Source organism: Saccharomycodes ludwigii, chromosome I, assembly GCF_020623625.1.
Source record: "Saccharomycodes ludwigii strain NBRC 1722 chromosome I, whole genome shotgun sequence".
Lineage (NCBI taxonomy): Eukaryota > Fungi > Ascomycota > Saccharomycetes > Saccharomycodales > Saccharomycodaceae > Saccharomycodes > Saccharomycodes ludwigii.
Window position 1 is genome coordinate 1,669,515 of NC_060200.1, and position 14,647 is coordinate 1,684,161.

At 30.7% G+C, this 14,647-nt stretch overlaps 9 protein-coding genes across 9 annotated transcripts; 4 read left to right on the plus strand and 5 right to left on the minus strand.

Moving 5' to 3' along the window:
• Positions 1–446: 446 nt before the first annotated feature.
• ARO7 (chorismate mutase ARO7) lies at positions 447–1,223 on the plus strand (the record flags this gene model as incomplete). The annotated part of the gene is made up of 1 exon (XM_046081292.1): positions 447–1,223. One exon carries the CDS (start codon positions 447–449, stop codon positions 1,221–1,223), a length of 777 nt encoding a protein of 258 aa, XP_045937025.1.
• A 105-nt stretch (positions 1,224–1,328) lies between these two features.
• YMC1 (organic acid transporter) lies at positions 1,329–2,228 on the minus strand (the record flags this gene model as incomplete). The annotated part of the gene is made up of 1 exon (XM_046081293.1): positions 1,329–2,228. The coding sequence occupies one exon, from the start codon at positions 2,226–2,228 to the stop codon at positions 1,329–1,331; it is 900 nt and encodes a 299-aa protein (XP_045937026.1).
• Positions 2,229–2,793: 565 nt separating this feature from the next.
• BRR1 (Brr1p) lies at positions 2,794–3,981 on the minus strand (the record flags this gene model as incomplete). The annotated part of the gene is made up of 1 exon (XM_046081294.1): positions 2,794–3,981. One exon carries the CDS (start codon positions 3,979–3,981, stop codon positions 2,794–2,796), a length of 1,188 nt encoding a protein of 395 aa, XP_045937027.1.
• Positions 3,982–4,366: 385 nt separating this feature from the next.
• SCDLUD_000712 (uncharacterized protein) lies at positions 4,367–4,762 on the plus strand (the record flags this gene model as incomplete). Its single annotated transcript, XM_046076926.1, has 1 exon — positions 4,367–4,762. The coding sequence occupies one exon, from the start codon at positions 4,367–4,369 to the stop codon at positions 4,760–4,762; it is 396 nt and encodes a 131-aa protein (XP_045937028.1).
• A 78-nt stretch (positions 4,763–4,840) lies between these two features.
• On the minus strand, positions 4,841–5,893 carry TFB4 (TFIIH/NER complex subunit TFB4; the record flags this gene model as incomplete). Its single annotated transcript, XM_046081295.1, has 1 exon — positions 4,841–5,893. The coding sequence occupies one exon, from the start codon at positions 5,891–5,893 to the stop codon at positions 4,841–4,843; it is 1,053 nt and encodes a 350-aa protein (XP_045937029.1).
• Positions 5,894–6,321: 428 nt separating this feature from the next.
• SIF2 (Sif2p) lies at positions 6,322–7,992 on the minus strand (the record flags this gene model as incomplete). The annotated part of the gene is made up of 1 exon (XM_046081296.1): positions 6,322–7,992. The coding sequence occupies one exon, from the start codon at positions 7,990–7,992 to the stop codon at positions 6,322–6,324; it is 1,671 nt and encodes a 556-aa protein (XP_045937030.1).
• Positions 7,993–8,495: 503 nt separating this feature from the next.
• On the plus strand, positions 8,496–10,796 carry EXO84 (exocyst subunit EXO84; the record flags this gene model as incomplete). The annotated part of the gene is made up of 1 exon (XM_046081297.1): positions 8,496–10,796. One exon carries the CDS (start codon positions 8,496–8,498, stop codon positions 10,794–10,796), a length of 2,301 nt encoding a protein of 766 aa, XP_045937031.1.
• A 71-nt stretch (positions 10,797–10,867) lies between these two features.
• Positions 10,868–13,042, minus strand: SCDLUD_000716 (uncharacterized protein; the record flags this gene model as incomplete). The annotated part of the gene is made up of 1 exon (XM_046076914.1): positions 10,868–13,042. One exon carries the CDS (start codon positions 13,040–13,042, stop codon positions 10,868–10,870), a length of 2,175 nt encoding a protein of 724 aa, XP_045937032.1.
• A 566-nt stretch (positions 13,043–13,608) lies between these two features.
• Positions 13,609–14,499, plus strand: FES1 (Hsp70 nucleotide exchange factor FES1; the record flags this gene model as incomplete). Its single annotated transcript, XM_046081298.1, has 1 exon — positions 13,609–14,499. The coding sequence occupies one exon, from the start codon at positions 13,609–13,611 to the stop codon at positions 14,497–14,499; it is 891 nt and encodes a 296-aa protein (XP_045937033.1).
• Between the last annotated feature and the right edge of the window lie 148 nt (positions 14,500–14,647).

The following is a 14,647-nucleotide window of genomic DNA, read 5'->3' on the forward strand; positions in this document are numbered from 1 at the left end:
TTGCTTGTTTTATATACAACTGAAACCAATTAGTTTTAATTGATTTATCCGAGTAATTTAGAACCAGATTACGTTATTGTCCGTCGGTATGAAACACCCGGATATATTCTTTTTTTTTTTTTTTTTTTTTTTGGAAATGGAATAAAAACATACACACAAATTATATTATCTTTTTGTTTGGAAACGCTGTAGAATGAACCACATAATTCAATATGAAGGAGATAAGAATATTTTTCAAATCTTTTTTTTTTTGGTTTTTGGTTTTTGGTTTTTTTGATTTTCCTCTCTCCCCAAGTAATTCGTAAGCTGTATTAAACTGTACATATACAAGTTGCAAACCACTTGCTTTGTTATTTAATTCGTAAATAGAGTGTCTTAGAGTTTTAAATAACAAATATTTACAATTGTTTCAGCAAGATAAATACATCAAAGAATACTTTCCCCAAATGGACTTCCTCAAACCAGAAACAGTATTAGATTTACAAAACATTAGAAATGAATTAGTTCACATGGAAGATACCATTATTTTCAATTTTATTGAAAGATCCTATTTTCCTACATGTTCTAGTGTATATTTGGAGAATGCTGACGGTTTAAAAATCCCTGATTTTGATGGTTCTTTTTTAGATTGGGCATTAATGCATTTAGAAATGTTAGAAAGTCAAATCAGAAGATTTGAAAGTCCTGACGAAACCCCCTTTTTCCCAGATCATATCTTAAAGCCTATTTTGCCCAGTATTAACTATCCAAAAGTTTTGGCTTCATATTCTAATCAAGTGAACTATAATTCAAATATTAAAAGAATGTATATCGATAAAATAACCAAATTAATTTCCAAAAATGATGGAGATGCTAAAGAATCATATGGAAGTGTTACCACCATTGATATCAAGTGTTTACAAAGCCTAAGTAGGAGGATCCACTTTGGTAAGTTTGTTGCCGAAGCTAAATTTCAAAAAGACAAGGAATTGTATACCGATCTAATCAAAAAGAAAGATATCGATGGTCTATATCAAAATATTACTAATTCTGCCGTTGAAGAGAAAATTTTACAAAGATTGTTAATTAAAGCCGAAGTATATGGAGTAGATCCAACTAATAAAGAAGGTGAAAGAAAGATTACCCCTGAATATTTGGTTAAAATTTATAAGGAATATGTTATTCCGATGACCAAAGAAGTAGAAGTCCAGTATTTATTAAGAAGGTTAGAGGATTCTACATAGATTTTATCTTTTTTTTTTTTTTTTTTTTTTTTTTTTTTTTTTTGTTCACTCTATGTAATTTTGTATTTTAAATGAATATTATATATATATATATATAAAATAGGATCAACCCATCATTCTTATTGCTGCCTCAAAGGTAGCAAAAGTAGCAGCATTTGCCGGGGCGGCCCTAATAATAGTGGGCCCAAAACCTTTAAATAAACCTTTCCAACCAACTTCTTTGTAAAGGTTGGAGAAGACGGTTGTCATTTTAATATTTTTGTTTCTTAGATCACTAGTTTGAATGATGCTCTTAACAACATCAATTGGATAAACCATGCACCACAATAGACAACCAGATAACCCACCAAAGGAACATAATTTCCAAGACGCAATTTGCGAACGTTCAATATTGTGAATTTTCATTTCTCTTGTCATTAAAGCCTCATAAACTAGAAAATAGATACCACACCCATGCCCATCTCTAAGCATTGTTGGAAGCAGGCCCCTTAAAAGACTCTTGTGTTTTCTCAATGTTTTAATAACATGTAGTGGGCCATGAAACTCGCCAGTTTTATCAATTTGTAATCTAATTCTCACATGTTCAATTGGAGAAGCAATGAAAGCATTGGAAACACCACCTACAGTACCGCAACAATAATATTGCCATAATGTTAGATGTGAATTTATTTTATCTCTATTGAGTTTATGAAACAATCTTTTCATGGCTTCATTGGCACCAAATTGGACAGAAACACAAACACCAATGCCAAGTAACGGTGTTAAAGTACCCTTATAAAAGGCTAGAGGCCCTTCATTTTTAATCAATTCTTTTACAACTCTTATAGCGTTTATGTTGGGATCAGTAGATGTTTGTAATCTAACTTTTGTTGTATCAAATGGTTGGCCAACTAACACTTGGGCAACACCACCACAGGTGCCTGCAAATAAATCCTTAATGACTCTTAAAGAGGAGGCACCTTCATCCTCGTCTATCAATTGGGTAGAAGCCAACTCGTCGGACATCTTTATTTTTTGATTTTTGATTTTTGATTTTTGATTTTTGATTTTTGATTTTTGATTTTTTTTTTTTTTTTTTTTTTCTTTTAACTTTTTGTGGTTGAAGATATTGAAAAGAATTGGATTAAAGTGAGTAAGGGATTCTATAAGATTATAAATTATAAGAGCGATGCATTAAAAGTTTGGAAAGAAAAAGAAAAGAAAAAAGAAATCATCACATGCGCTGAAGATATACATATATATATATATATATTATATATATTTATGCAAGTATAGTTTGTTTTTTATTTCCTCTTTTGGTATAGCCTTATCTATGTTACCTTTTTATTTTATTTTTTTTTTTTTTTTTTTTTATTTCCCTTTTTCATCTCTTCGTCGTTTTAGTTTTATAATACCGAAAAAAAAAAAAAGGAAAATTGTACAAATGTTATCGTTTTACAAGACAAAAAAAATGAATAACTTTATATAAGTGTGAATTGTATTGTTTATACCTTATATAAAAGGCCCCTTCACAATAACTTTTTAGCTATTAAAAAAATATAACTATCATAATAATATATATCAATATTACTTAACTCCATGGGATTAAATCTTTTTGTCCGTAAACTTCACCGACTACGCATAAAACCAATTCAGCTAATATAATATCGATTTTCATTGTATCATTTGCCCTCGCCAATGTCTTTTTGGTATTGATATTAGAACTATTGGATACTATAATATCAATTGTTAACTTGGCTCTTAAAGTAAGCGATTGATCCAGCAGATCATTTTTTACATAAATATTGCTTATTTTAGCCAAGTCTCGTAATATACTAATCTCCTTGGAATTTAAGTATGGTGGCAATGTCAACAAAATATATTCAACCCATTGTGAAAAATCTTTGTGTTTATGATTAACTACTATATGTGAAATTAAGTTTAATTTCATTTCAAGCGAAGGAATACAAATATTAGCATTTCTAACGTCTTTATTTATTTGAGGATGTGTATCGATGTAAATACACCAATCATAGAAACTCGTTGGTATAGCTTGATGTTGATAATTTTCTAAAATATTTAATAAATCCTGTGGATTTTTTAAAACTAATAGTTTCCCATATTTTAGATTAATTTCCAAGTATTTAAAAAAATCAATAGCCCATTCTTCATCCAATTCTAAACCTTGGGTATTTTCATTTTTTTTCATCTCTAATAACAAAGAACCTTCTGTAAACTCAAGTTCATTGAATATTTTTCTTAATACAGTATTCCAAAAGGAATTCTCTGAGTATTTCTTTGAATAGTAACTTTTCAAATTTAACAATAAAAGTTTATTCACATTTTCATACAAATTTTCGTTTTCTTCAACGCTAACCGGTTCTTCTACCTCCGGGTCAATTGCAGTAGAATACTCTAAACCAGGTCGGTTTCCTTGATCATCATCATCGTAGCGGTTAGTTTTATACCATTGCAAAATATTTTGTTTATGTAAAAGAAAATTTCTAACCGCTTTAGGTAAAAGGGGAACTTCATCATAAAAAGTGCTGTTTGATCCACCGTCCAAATTATTTATTCTATCATCATTAATATGGACTCCCTGAGGCATGGCTATAGTGCGAATGGCTTCAGTTTTAACATTTTCTAGATATTCTATAACTTCTAGATTAACGTCCTTGTTATATAAATCAAAAACACCCGACTGTCCAAATAAGTTTCCTGTTTTTGATAGTGAAGTAGAATGATTCTCACTTTTGACTTTATTTTTATTCTTTGGCATTTTATTATTATATTTTGAATACGTTTTTTTATTCGATTGCTAATTTTTTCTTCTTACATGAACATGACTTACTTGATCAATGTTTTTTTTTTTTTTACCAAAAAAACGAATCAATTAAAATTTTTTTTTTTTTTTTTTTTTTGTTTGTTTGTTTGTTTTTTTCTGTAACGTTTTTAATTTTCATTTGATTAAATTCGCGTACATAAGTACATAATTTCAAATACATAAAGAAAAACATTCAAGTATAATAATTATAATCATAATGGAATGAAAGCTAAAGACTTTTAATATCCTCACAGCCAAGATCCCTAAACTGTATTGTTGATATTAATAAAGTTCCCTTTTACTCCCTAATTTTTTTTTTTTAACATATATATAGAAGATAATGCAAAATATTAATCATTTAAGGAAAAAGAGAACTCGATCTGAAGAGAAAGTAAATAATACTTTGTCTAGTGTTGATAATAATAGTTACATAAGATGTCAACTCGATGATTGCAATAATATTAATATTCGCAAAGAATTTTATGAGGAACATTTTGAAACATATCATGAATTTCTTTGTGAAGCCTGTCACAAGAATTTCATTAATGATTTCATACTTAATTTACACATAGAGGAAAATCATGATCCATTTAATTACAAACGAAAGAGAGTTAAATGTTTCGATCAAGGTTGTAAGAAAATGTTTACTACAAAGGAAGAGAGGAAAATCCATTTTTTAACATGCCATAAAGATCATATGCTTTATATATTTTTTAAAACCAGATATGATAATTAACTCTTATTAAATAATTGAAAAAAAAAAAGTCATTGTGTGTATGAATATAAATGATAACAACATTCAACGAAATCATTATCATTTCTTAGCTTGTTTATTAATCCTATTTGTAGACACTCCACCATTCCCATTCTTGCCAATAGGTTTTCTTTTCATCTTTTTAATGATTTTTTCGTCAAATTCACAATCACATGCGGGACATCTATTCCCTGATGGTATAACAGACAAAACACATAAACAAACACTACAAACAAATCCAATAGCTACAACTTTACCGGTTAAAAAACAAGAAGTCCTAAAATCAACTATGCCCTGATTGGGTTTCACTATAATCCTTCTCAAAGTTGGATCTATAAACATGGCCGTTGATAAATACTGTATCAATCCCTTGGTAGATTCCACATGCAAATAAACACCATTAGTGGCATCCGTGGCCTGTTGTAAGAATGTGGCCTGTGGATTACCACCGATTTTTACTACATCTATAGGACATTTTAACTTGGATGCCGTAAAAATACAATTCATAATCGGAATGTATTGAAACACTTCGCTCTGTCTTTCATTTTTTGACCCACTGGAGACTATTAAAATGCGTGATTTTAAATTTAAATTTTCTTTTAGAATTCTATTCACATAAGTTAAACTTGAACTTAATGCGCCTGCCAAACTACTTTTGACAAACTTGGTATTGCTATCTTTATTGTCGTTGTTTTTCATGTCGGTGTATAATTTTTGTTCCATTTCAAATAAGTTATATAATTCTTCTAATACAGCTTCATCAACTTTTCTAAATTGTGTATACATTTTGCTATCTATAATGTTCAATTTTGTTTTAATATCTTTACCATTTGATGTTTCAGAAACTTTGGTTTTATCCCTAGGAAATAAATATTTGACACCATTAGAATAAGCTGCAATAACAGCAACTTGATTAGCGCTATTGAAAGCTAAATGTGCATTTAAAAATACAATAACTGATTTTAGTGCCTCTAGTAAATTAGATTCCTCATTTTCAAAGCCCCATACACTTGGATTTGTATCTAATATAACCGTTAATAATGATGGAGTTTCTTCAGAAACTTGATGTTTCAATTTAGAGTGGAAAAAAGTAGGATCACTAATGGCATCCATGATTGTAGAAAATAAAGGTTGAGTTGGATTATAAAAGTGATTAATCTCATATGATGTTTGTGTTCTTAAAAGTAAGTAATTATTTTATAGATTAAGATAGTTAAAATACCAATGGTTAAATTCGGTCAAATTTATTTTTATTTTTTTTAATTTTTTTTTTATTATTTTTTTATTATTTTTTTTTATTATCATACAGTTTTAAAAGTCTGCGTATAAACAAATACAATTTATCACAATAGTTATCACAATAATAATAATAATAATAATAATAGTAATAATAATAAATCATGGTTATAGTATAACATATTTTTAAACCCAAGATATAATACATTTTACTTATGCAGAAAAGAGTTTATTAAAAAGAAAGAAAGAAAGAAAGAAAAAATAAAAATAATGAGATTTTCATAACTACTATCATTATTTATATATTACAATCGAAAAACATAGCTTTGATTTTCAGCATATGATACAGAAAGTAAATCATTAGTTTCACACCATGAAATAGCACAGACATAATTATTTGGCTTACTTATTGGTACAGAATATTCAGCCTTAATGGGTATTTCTAACGGTACAGTAATGGCATCATTAGTGGTTTTCTTGGACACAATATTTTCTAATTCTTCCATATTTTTCTTCAACAACTCCAAGTTATAAACAATAACCTGTCCATCCAACCTACCTACACAATACATTGACTTATCAGGCGATATGCAACCGTACACAATGGGAATATCATCTATTAAAGAACAGGCAAACATTGCATTATTATTGTTGGCGTAATTATTTGCGCCACCATCTTTTGCTGCAATATCACCTGCTCCATCCTTTAAAATAGTCCAACATCTTACACTCCCATCCAAGGAGCAAGATATAATTTTATCATTGTTTTTCATCCATGAGGCGTTAACAACCCCTTGTGAATGCCCCATCAAACAGTGACTAGCATTCGAATTATGTCCTCGCCATATTCTTATAGTATTATCGTCAGATGAACTCAATAATAGCTTATTACTCTCGTTATACGATAGGCATGTTATTGTTTTACTATGCCCTAACAATCTTCCAATTGGTTCATTAGAATTATTTATTTGAAATAGTAAAATAGCACCATTTAACCCTGGTATAACAAATTTGTCTTTTTCTATCCATTCACAATCTATACCTAGACTTTCTCCAAAGTTATTAATAACTTCCTTTAAATCAAAATGTTGAACCGGAGAACCTGTTAAAGTGTTCCACACTATTGTGACATTATCAACATCCATGGTGATACAATGCATCCCCGTATCGCTCCATTTCATCGTTATAATAGGCGCCTTGTGCATATTGAATATATTACTTAATTTTCCGTCCAAAGTCCACAACCTTATTCCACCACTTTCTACACCTGTCAATAACCTATCTCCAGACCTAGACCAAGAAATGGCCGTTATTTCACCGGCTAGATTATTGCTGGTATTGTTGGACGCCGTATCTGTGCTTTTGCCTACAGTAGGATAAGTTAGTACTGTTGGTACTGAAAATTCTTTATTTGATTTTAAACGGACAATCTTGGCAGAATTCGTTGGTGTTTTTTCGCTCCATGCAAAATAGCTGCCTGACCATTCACAGGCGTTACTTGAGCCATAGGAAAAGATACTTTCCAATGCTTTAATAAAACCCTCATCTTCGTCGCTATTTCCAGCTTTATGTGTTCCATCAATTATTTGTGAGTTTTCCTCGTCCTTTCCCTCTTTAAGTTTCTCCTCTTCGGCTTCTGAATCATTTTCTAATGCAAATCTACCTGTATTTGATATCTCAGGAAATTGTTCCTTATCTACTTGTAATGCTTGTGCTAATGTAAAATTTTTCTTGTAATTTTCTGGATCAACAGGCATAACTTTACCATCATACCTGACCAGCAATTCACTTTCTGTATATAATATACCTTTCTGAACTAGGGATACTAAACAGCCCAATGGGATACGTTCTTTAAACTTTTTCTCAAACTCTAAAACACGAGTTTCCTCTTGTAATGCTAATGATGATACTTCATGGCCTGTCTCTTGTAAATAACGATATATCAAATAATTAAGTTCCTCACTAGTTAAACTCATGTTTTTGTTTTGTTTTTATATTAGTAAGTTTAGGATAAGTATGTATAAGTATGTAAGTAAAAAAAAGAGAAAAAGGGAAAGAGTAGGAATTTGTTTTATATACTTTTCAGGTTGAAAGAAAGGAAAAAGTTAAAAAAAAAAAATGGAAATGGAAATGGCACACAAGTTTGAGTAAATAATTCAATTGTTTTTCATTTTCATTTTTATTTTTTTCTTTCTCTAAGAACATGCGTACCCGGACCAAATGCAATAACTATAGCAAATAATATCTCATGTTTATAGTACAAATCATATTTACATATATATACATCTTTTTTTCCCTCTTTTTTTTTTTGGGTTTCTATTTGTTGTTTCTTTTAATACTCGAATTTCACTCTAAATCTTTAAATGGGATACCTCCCCTTTCTTGCATAAATTAGAATAATTCCATTTAATTAAAGAGTAACTAAAACACAGATATTTAACCGCAATACAAGTGATTTTCTACAATTATCAACAAAACAATGAAATCGTTAAAAAAGGCTACACATCGTAGTAATTGGAAAAAAAGTCAAAAGCAACATGAATCAAACAATTATACCAACAGCAACACAACTGTTAATGCCAACACCAACAATAATGGACTTAAACATACCACAAAGAAAAAAAATAACAACAATGAATTAATATCCAAACCATATGATCAAATGAAAGTTCCTGAAATTAACACAGAACAGAGAAAGAAAGTCGGCAGTTTAATGCAAAGAAGGTTGTCTATCCACTTATCAAAAGAAGCAGCCGTTCCAAATATTGATTTAAACACAGCACCAGCATTGCCTAGCAATATCTATACCAATGTAACAGGAGATATAGACAGTAAGAATAAATTGGGAGATTATTCTATCAGTGCTACGAGTCCCATTGTGAATAGACAAAAAACATCATATAATCCGAATATTCTTAGAAAATTGCTTGGTGATAAAAATTTTCAAGCCAAAAATTTTGTCAGTGACAGTTTGGGGGATGCCACTGCTAGAGAAATTGATAATTTTACCACAAGTTTAAATCAATTATCTAATGAAGTTAGTGATGAAATCAAAGACAATATCGACAAAAGTTATAAAGAAATTCTAGTGGTTAACAAAGAATTAAACACTGCAACAGTTGAATTGAAAAAATTAAGGACAAATATTGATGAATTGAATGATGTTTTAAAAGATTTCAAGAAAATCGCCACAAAAAAATTGGCAACTGCAAGTAAGCTGCAAAGTACTATGTTACCGCAGCCCACTACGCCAAAACAAAATATGTTAGAATTAGAACAACAGCAATTTTCAAGCACTGATATGAAAAATCGCAAAGATAGGACAAGCGTTTATATGCTAGAAAAGATATGGGAAAATGAGTTGAATGTATTGTGGAAGCATGTTGAAGGTGCTCAAAAATACGCACCTGCAATTACCGGGCGTCATATTTTAACTGAAAGCAGTGATTGGTTTGAAATTAATGTAGCTACTTTAAAGCCATTATATAACGTTCATCTTATTGTGTTGAATGATCTTCTATTGGTTGCTTCGAGAAAATTTGTAAATAACGGTAACACCGATGCCATAACAACTACAACATCAAGTGACATTATACACAATGCATCAGATGAACCAAATTTGTATGTTATTCAATATGGCTTGTTAAGAGATGTAAAGTGTCTTCCAAACGAGAAAGATAATAGATTGTCGGTTTCTTTTGGTAATAATAAGGGCATTTTTGTATATCAGTGTAGAAAGGGAAAGGAGTACACACGTGTTCTAAGTTGTATCAGATCAGCAAAGGATGAAATTCAAGAATTCGCGCAGCATGAAGAGGAAAATGCAAAAAAAATACGCGATTCACTTCTTTATTTACAAAATGTAACTGGCAACACTCCGGTTGTTTCAAGTTCTGTCAGTCCTAGAAAATCATCTCATGGCAGAACTCCTAGTTATGGAACCAATCCAGTTTTAAATCTGAGTCCCGCGAAAAAGGATGATTTTGCATTAATGCAAAATGTTAGTATCTCAATTAACTCTATTACTAAATCACGTGATACAAATTCTGGTACCTATCAAATAAAACAGGCAGATGACATGATTGGAAATATTGGTATATATTTATCAAGAAAGAATTTTAAAGATGTTGTGAGAACCATTGATCAAGCCATGGGTATTCTGACTACAATCAACAAGAATTACAAATTAGACGATAAAGACGAAATATTAAGAAACGCCACCAAAGTAAAGTTGGATGAAACAAAGCAATTGGTAATTGACAAATTGATGTCCAATCTAAACAATGAATTAATGGATTTGACTGTTATTACAGATGGCGTTAAATATTTATTGTTTCTAGATGTTCCAGCATACCAAGTTTTGGATCTGTTTTTAACTAATAGGTCAAACTACATCAAAGATTTAGGTATAAGGGTTAGTAGTACTTTTTTAAATACAGATCTTTATATTCTAGAAATTACCATTATTCGTTTTCAGATAATCAAAAAAGCGGTTGTTATATTTAATGAGTTATTTAGAAACAGTGATTTCAATATGTTATCATCCACTTTGGCGGCATGGGTTAGCGATGAAATCGATTTGCATTTTGAATTATTAGAAAAGGTTTTATATACAGAACCTGTTATCACATCTAAATTTGTCAAATCGTCTAGGAGGCAAATTGATGAATTGAAAACCGTTGGAATGGATTTTGTTTATAAATTAGACAAATTTATGGCTGACAATAATAGTAAACTAGAAGCACACAGTATCAATGCCCCTCAGTTAGGTGTCAAATAGCTAATATAAGTTTATTAACTTGTCGTAAATATATATATATAAAGCTCTATAAAATATTACGGGTTGTACATTTAACATACAGGTTTCACCAGTTCTTTATTGGTTATAGCGTTATCATTCAACCATTTTTCGATAACATTAACGTCTTTAGATTTAGAATCAGTTACAGCTTTATAAACCCATTCAGTGCTGTATTCACCATTACCACCTTCTTCTATAAAAGCGGCCAGCATTTTCCTTTTAGTTCTGCTTTCATCAACGCATAACGAAAAATTGGTTAGATCAGATAATAAATCTTTTTGAACATGATTAAAAATATCCTTTGTGGGTATATTTGAGGCAAATAAGCCTGACGACTTACATTCGGGATTCTTACAAAATCCAAAACCACACCCTCTTGTCAATTGGATCATATATTTTCTTTCTAACTTGTTTATAAATTTTTTACCATCTCTATCAATTTCGGTGGTATAAAAAGGACCGTAGCATGTATTACATAAACCATACATATTATTCCATTGAGGCGTGTTGTTTGTTATAACATTGCAACAGTTGATATTAGCACATTTCTTTAATTGGCACCTGAGTGCATTCTCTTTTCTTTCGTAATCGTGATAACTTAAATGTGAATCCAAATCAAACATTTTCACAATTTTACCACATTTATAGCACTCAACAGTCTTTGAACCACATTTAAATTCATGGTAGGAAATACCTAAGTATCTAGACTCTACGGTTGGTTCTTCGCGTGGTACTAATAAATGGCAAAATTTACAAAAATGTAGACTGGAAGGGCAGTCGGTGTGTCTATGCTGACTTAATTCAATCCTATTATTAAAAACCATGTTTGTCTCACATTGGCTGCACTCCACTTTCTCATGCATCCAATATGAGTGATTTTCATAACATTCCTTTGTTTCGCCGTTACACCCACAAATATTGCAATGCCAATGGGTATTTTTTAACTTTCCATAGTTTAAAACGTTGAAATACAACTTACCACATTCAGCACATTTGTGTGAGTTTCTTAAACACCGGATCTCGTGCATTTGGAAGGAAGTTATGGGAATGAAAGTATTGCAATTCGCACATAACTTTGAATTCATCGGGGGTGGAACATCTTGAATATCAACTTTGTCAGCTTGGTTTATAATAAAACTGTATTTGGAAAAATCATGCTTCAAATTGTCTCTAATGATAGGCTTGATATAGTATATCAAATTAGCAGAAGGTTCGGGTAATCTAATTCTTCTATCCTCACAAACATTCCTATTGATTTTCAAGCTGGAACCAGTAATCGTTGATGCTAAAAATGATGTTTCTGATGTTAGCTGGCTGATACCTACGGCCAATTGGAACGATTCATCAAGATTGTTTCCTAAAATAGTTAAATTGTAATTTGATCCATTTTCAAGATGCTTCAGCACATATATGTTCTCAGCTACAATGTCATCTACGACTTCATCCAGTTTAATTTCAATAATTTTTTGTGAAAACTTAGATGAAGCAACATCTTCAATAGGTTGGTTTAGAGGAATTGACTCCATAAGCTCATCGTTCATGTGACCTTCAACAGATTTGGCTGGAACTCTAACACTATGAATAATATCTAAATTTAAATCGGTGTTAACTATGCAAATTGTATCAGCCGGTTTTAAGCTTTTGATTTTGAATTTATAGAATCTTTCTGATTTTTGACCATTGGGTGCTTTGGATACCAACAAAATATTATTATTTGTAGATAAGACTGTGTATGCATTATTCAATCGTGCCTCTAAAAAGCTTTTCACATAACCTTCGTCAAAAATTATATCTGCGGTATACAAGTCAACACGTTCCGTATCGATATATCCTCTCATGTTGGATAAAAAATTACTATAGTAGATTTCACCCAATGGTTCTAATGATATATCTGAGCCATTTGGCACACTGTCTAAAACCCTATAATTTAAAACGAAACTATTTTTGTCCAGCTTATCCAAACTTAGGGATAAAAACACAGAGAGTGGCAATTTAATAACATCCGGAGAATCCAAACTGAACTCCTTAACACCACAAACGCATTTACTATATATGGAACCCTCAGCAGTTGTTGATATTAATTCCAATATTATAGGTTTTGTAAAATCAAAGTCTCTTTTTTGCACCTCAAGAAGATGGGTTAAAACTTCATGCGGCAACGTAATTTTGTCACTGAACGGTGTCTCATCTTGATCAACTATAACTTGTGTAAAGGCGGTATACATGGTTCTGAAGTTAGTTGTTTATTTATAATTTTGATAATTTCCCCCTTCTTGTCATATATGTACAGGTATTTACAAATTAACAGCTTAAAGTTATATATATAGTATTTTTTTAGCTTGCAAGTAAATTTTTTTTTGGTTAGTTTAAAGGTTGATTCAAAATGAACTCGTTTCTTTTAGTTGGGGGGGGAATAAATAAAATAGAAAGAAAAGGAAAGAAAAGGAAAGAAAATGATAAGTGATAATGATGAGATAATACACGTGATTGTAAAATGCACAGGTGTTTATTAATTTGTATTTAATTCTAGAAAATTCTCGAACTACAAAAATTTGGGAAAAGTTTTGCTTTTTTTATTAATTTGGACTCAGGCTAAATGTTTAAATAACTGCAATTTATATATATGGAAAGAGAAAAAATAAAAATAGATCATCATTTCCCCCGATTTTCTGAATTTTTTTTAGATTTCTATACAATAGATGAATTATTAAAAGGCAAGACAAAACTAAAAAAGTAATTTTAACATCAATAAAAGAAAAGAAAAGAAAAGAAAAGAAAAGAAAAGAAAAAAATGAGCGGGAAAATGGAAAAATTACTTCAGTGGTCAATTGCTAATACTCAAAAGAATGAAGATGGAAAAACTCACGACCAACCAGACCCAAAAGCTTTAGCTGAGCTATTCGGACTTGGTGGACCAAGTGAACCAGAATTAATGAAGCATGCCATGGCTGTTATCTCCAATCCAGATGCCACGGTGGATAACAAATTAATCGCATTTGAGAATTTTGAAATGCTAATTGAAAACCTGGATAACGCTAACTTGATGAAAAACCTAAAACTATGGGAGCCTTTGATCAAAGTTTTAGATGATAAAGATGATGAGTTGCGTGCATGTGCGTTATCAACGATAGGAAGTGCTGTCCAAAATAATCAAACAACACAAAATGATTTTATGAGCTATGAAACTGGCCTAATAAAAATTATGGATCTTGCCAAAGATAATAAAGAACAGCCAAGTTCAGTTCGTATTAAAGCTTTTTTTGCTATTACATGCTTGGTAAGACACAACGTAGAAATTCTAAATAAATTTATTTCACTAAAGGGTATTAACTTAACAGCAGATGCCTTAAATGAAACTCCAGAGAATCCAAAGTTGAAGCTAAGAGCACTTTCCTTAGTTAGCGCTATGTTGGCTACCGCCACTGTAAATGAAGAATTTGTCAGTGAACTAAGATGCCAGAACATATTAGCTGCATGTATTAGGTCGCTGACACCTAATGAAACAAACATTTATGTGTTGGACAGAATTTTGAATATATTGGCACATTTAATTAGTAACGGCATTAAATTTACCGAAGAGGAAACGGACGATTTACAAAAAAAAATTATTTCCATCGAACCATTGAAAGATCGTTTAAACGAAGATGATTATCAAATTTTAAAGCAAGTATTGAAAATATAATGCACACTTTAATCCCCATTTTTAACTTTGTCTATTTTCATATAATGAAAATTATTATTACTAACATTTAAAGTAACGTGCAATGATTTATCTGTTAGCCTTTCGTTGCTAAGAAATCTAAGCTGGGTTATTATTCTATTGTACAGTA